We start from the raw sequence: 5,110 nt of genomic DNA on the forward strand, positions 1-5,110 counted from the left end.
TCAACACTTCACTGTAGTCCACCTAACTGTAAGTAAGCATCACATAATGGAATAGCTTATCATTCTAAAAACACATCACTATTCAACTGAATATCACATTAGCTCACAGGCGTTTGAATATTCCCATGGGTTTTGGCCTTTCTTTCAATTTTATCTTCAGCACATCAATGTGAACACGAAAGAGATGAGTACCAAACCCAAGTAGCATCAATTATCCTAAACAGGGTTTGAAATATAAGAACTGCTCCAGCAGGAGATAAAGTCTATGAAACAACTTTGGTGATCAATTAATCACTAATGAGAAGTCATTGCAGGAAACAAGAAATATTAATTTCAGGGAAATATTTCGCTTGGTTCATTCTAATGATGATGACATTAATCATCATCATAACCACCACTGCCACATCTGCTTTTTCTATATTGGCTTGGCTTGGATGAGACTTTGTGAGATAGTATTCTCTAGCCAGATGTCTTTCCTGATGCTAGCTCTAACTTGTTTTCAAGTAAAGGATTTTGTTCCACATTTTCATACAACAAACTGCTGAACTGTCAAATTCTTTGTTTATATTGAACACAAACAATGTCACTGAAGCTTAAGCTGTGTGAATGCAAAGGTGTGTGATGACAAACATGCACACACACACACACACACACACGCACATGATAAGCTTCCATACAGTTTCTGCCACCAAAATTTCATTCACAAGGCACTGTTCAAAACGAAAAAATATAAGATGCTTGTCCAAGGGTCCACACTATAGAATCAAATCCAAAGTCACATAGTCACAAAGCAAACTTTTTAACTACACACATGTTTGTACCAATCCATTCAAAAGAAAAACAATGTGATAATATATACCAAAGTTAGTCCATTTTTTTTATTCAAGTAAAAGGCATTTTCTTCAGACTAAAATCAATAAATCAGAATTAATTAGAACCAACACTTTGCTTACATAACAATACAACTGAAATAAAATAAGCATGTATTCATTTAGCAAAAAAAGCATCACAGAAATATTTTCAAAAGTTCTAAGTTCTTCACTTCTAAAACAAAGAGATATCAATATCAGTGTCCAAGTGTCTAAGATTAATAAAGATACAGCCTTCTCTACTATTAATATATTTATGAGATAAGGATTAACAGCTTACAAAATATATAAATGCAGCCTCGTAACTACTTGGAGCTTGATTGAATTTCTTTCCTCACATCATAAGAGTTCATATTCTTGCCTTTATTTATATCTCCAGAAGAGGACTTTTGTTTTTTCAACTTTCCTTCATGAGAATATACAGATGAAATATTTTTCCCTGATGTATTCCAAGCAGCAGCCATAGGAAATCCACGGGGCCAATTGTAGGTATTTTCCCAGCCCTGGGTCATCTGGTGCAAAAAGGAAGGTGCCATTATTACTGGAGGAATAGTTGGTACCTGCTGAAATCTAATAGATGAGGATGATTGTATTTCTTTGCGGCTGTCATCTCCAAGAGAAACACGTCCATGTGTGTTTGCATGAGATATACGAGAAATAGATGAATTGCTTTGAGATTTTGAATGTAATGATGTTGAATTAACCCATTTTGAAATGACAGATGATGATTGTGGTTTATGATGGAATGCTGAAGTTGATGGTTCTTTCTGGCATTGTTCAGCTGAGGAAGCAGCCTGAATAAGTTCTTGTTGTCCCAGCTGCCTAGATTTTTGTTCATGAGTTTTGGAATGATGGCTTAATGAATTAGATGAAGACAATGATGCAGATTTCTGAGATGTTTTTACTTGATTTTTATCTGTTGTATGAGTATGTTCATGATTTTTTAATGTACCTCTCTGGGAGAAGGATTTTGAACAGTAAATACACTGGAAAGGTTTTTCTCCAGAGTGAACTCTTTCATGATTTCGTAAATTAGTTCTTTGTGAAAAAGCTTTAGAACACATGGAACAACTAAATGGTTTTTCTCCAGTATGAACTCGTTCATGACTTCTAAGTTCATTATGTTGAGTAAATGAGCGAGCACACACAATACATACGAATGGTTTTTCTCCTGTGTGTATTCTAATATGATTCCGCAGATTAGTGAGCTGAGTGAAAGCTTTAGGACAAAAATGACATTGATATGGTCTAACACCTGTATGTACACGCTCGTGTGACCGTAGCTCATTCTGCTGACAAAAAGATCGACGACAAATTAAACACATATAAGGTTTTTCACCTGTGTGTGTTCGCTCATGACTACGAACATTTGTTCGCTGCGAAAAGGCTTTACGACAATACATACAATTGAAAGGTTTCTCACCAGAATGGACTCGCTCATGACTTTTTAAATAAGTTCTTCGAGCAAAAGTCTTTGAACAGTGAGCGCACTTGTGGGCTTTTGGAGTGCTATAGCAACTGGTTGAGCAGTTACGAGCTCGTTGTTGATCACTGCAACAATCACCAGAATAGTTTGTGTTTTCAGTTTCACCTTCTGTAGCTTCTGAATTTCTTGATGTTTCACCAGCACCTTGAGAAGAAACAGTTTGTTGAGGAAAAGGTTTTCGATAAGATACATAGTTTTCACTTGTTGAACTTGTTGAAGTGGGCTGTTCAAGAGAATTCATATTGGGTTGTGTAGGAAATGTTGGCTGGCTTGTATAGCTGAACTGTTTTTCACTAGAGTTGTCAAAATAATCCTCAGATCTCACCAAATCTTCTTGTGTGAAAGCTTTCCCAGTAATATCAAAAATATATTGTTTACCAACTGAATACATAGATGGTATAGTATACATTATCAGGATTAGTTGGAAAACCTCCACAAAATTTTCTTGCAGAAAATCATAGTATTCTTGAAATCAATATTTGGTAAGTAATTTCATTTAAAATGCCATCAAACAATTTTTATCAACATCACTAATACATTTATGCCTGAGGCTCTTGACTTTTTCTGCAAATCATGATGAAGAAGAAAGTTTAGTTTTTGCCAAATCCCATTTCCATATTGTAGAAAATGTAATGAAAGAAGATAAATATGAAAGAAAATTTAACTTCTTTGAACTTGGCAACCAAGATGTGTCCATGTTGTGAAGCAGTATCTAAAAATAAAAAGAATTTACATCAAAATAAATACAAATAAAAAAATGAAATATAAAATTTAAACATACAATCACAAACAAGCTAAAGAAAAGCTTAAACATTAAATTTCTGAGAATATATTTACAAAACTCTCTTCACATGAAAAATAATTTCTTTTCCATAATCTATAGGTTAATGTAATTATTACAGCTTCCACACAACTTGCTGGAATATAGATGTTTATTTAATTAACCCTGATATCTAAGCTACAAATGTGTATACATACAATCCTACTCTTTGAACAAGAGTCAGCTTGGGTCAAAAAACCTGAATCAGAACATTTTTAACAGTGCTGATATATGTAAACTAGATAGCCCATATAACCTTGATATACTAAAAACCAAATTCCTCACCCACAGTACTGGTTTCTACTAAGACAATGGATTAGAGATATGACACAGCTGTGATAACCATACTTTATGTACTTTTTAAAAAAAAAACCTCTGAAGCTTGAATATATAAGTAAGCAATCTTCTTTTATTTTTTGCCAACAATTGTTTTTAAAAATCTCATAACATCAGTATAAATATTTCAAACCCCCTTTTCTAAGGAAATATTCAATAACGTAGTATCAGATTACAATATAGGGCCCTAGCAGTGAGTGGATTCCGAGATCTCATATGCCCCAACCAACACACATTTATGACTTAAGAATAGACCTAAGAAAATATGCTTTATGCCCACCTATCTCTTTAAATGTTAGGATTCATTTAAAGAAAAAGTTCCTGGTCTCACCACATAAGCATTTTCTTGAAAACCATATAGAGAAAAATCTTTAATAGGCATTCTGTCTAGGTAAGCTATAGTTGCAATTACAACATGAAGAAAATAATCTCAAGTAGACCTACCAAAAGAACTGTTCCAGATTGCACTTTCAGGCAAGCAATATAAAATCAATAGTATACAAGGCCAAAGTCATCTCAAGTACCTGATATAAAATGGTGTTAGAAAACCATATCTGGAAACCAAGGGAGAATAACATTACTTACAGCATCAAATGGTGGGACCATGAGAGATCAAAATCGTATGTGAATGGGTCAGGGAGATACAGTCTTTATAAATCAAAAAGAATGACCTACAACAGTTACTTAAATTCTAGAACTAAAATTTTTCACTAGACATATAAACATTATCTTATCTATGTGGAGGATACCTCCTACACCAGAATGACTACACCACAATTTTCCAAACCAGGTCAAGTTTTGCACACTAAGCATGCTTAATGCACAGCCATATTTTGACCAATGTGGGAATTAGCTAATTTTAAGCATATCATCAAACCACCACCACTATATGCTTCAAGAATCATCAATCCAGCTAATTTTTATGCTTTTTTGTTCATTTGCTAACATGTAATTTCTATAGCTAATTATTTTACATTTCCTCTCTCTCTCTCTCACTCTCTCTCTCTTTTCAACATCTACTGGCAACACCATGCATACTATAGATCATCATCGTTTAACGTCTGCTTTCCATGCTAGCATGGGTTGGACGATTTGACTGAGGACTGGCGAACCAGATGGCTGCACCAGACTCTAATCTGATCTGGTAGAGTTTCTACAGCTGGATGCCCTTCCTAACGCCAACCACTCTGAGAGTGTAGTAGGTGCTTCACGCTCAAATGGTGTTTTTACATGCCACCTGCACAGAAGCCAGTCCAGCATCACTGGCAACGACCTCACTCGAATGTTTTTTCATGTGCCAGTAAGGCAACACTGGTAATGATCACGCTCAAATGGCGCTATTTATGTGCCACCAGCACGGAAGCCAGACAGCTGCTCTGGCAATGTTCACGCTTGGACGGTGCTGTTAGCACTTCACTGGCATGGGTGCCAGTTATCGAATTTGGTTCAATTACAATTTCGATTTCACTTGCCCCAACAGGTCTTCACAAGCAGAGTTTAGTGTCCAATGAAGGAAAGGTTGGCATGGGTGCCAGTCGTCGAATGTGGTTCGATTTTGATTTCACTTGCCTCAACAGGTCTTCACAAGCAGAGTTTAGT

At 35.5% G+C, this 5,110-nt stretch overlaps 1 protein-coding gene across 2 annotated transcripts in view; it reads right to left on the minus strand.

The window, feature by feature from the left end:
• Positions 1 to 856: 856 nt before the first annotated feature.
• LOC106884034 (zinc finger protein OZF) overlaps positions 857 to 5,110 on the minus strand; it is a 28,629-nt gene continuing 24,375 nt past the window's right edge. The window contains exons 2-3 of one of the 2 annotated variants that reach the window (XM_014935242.2): positions 3,956 to 4,065; positions 857 to 3,067 (exon numbers count right to left, since the gene is read on the minus strand). In XM_014935242.2, the coding sequence (XP_014790728.1) occupies positions 1,175 to 2,764 (1,590 nt within the window). In that variant the 5' untranslated portion in view covers positions 2,765 to 3,067; positions 3,956 to 4,065 and the 3' untranslated portion in view covers positions 857 to 1,174. The remainder of the gene's footprint in view (positions 3,068 to 3,955; positions 4,066 to 5,110) is intronic. The other variant, XM_014935240.2, reaches the window with a different exon arrangement.

The sequence above is a fragment of the Octopus bimaculoides genome, chromosome 14 (genome assembly GCF_001194135.2).
Source record: "Octopus bimaculoides isolate UCB-OBI-ISO-001 chromosome 14, ASM119413v2, whole genome shotgun sequence".
In the NCBI taxonomy this organism is placed as follows: domain Eukaryota; kingdom Metazoa; phylum Mollusca; class Cephalopoda; order Octopoda; family Octopodidae; genus Octopus; species Octopus bimaculoides.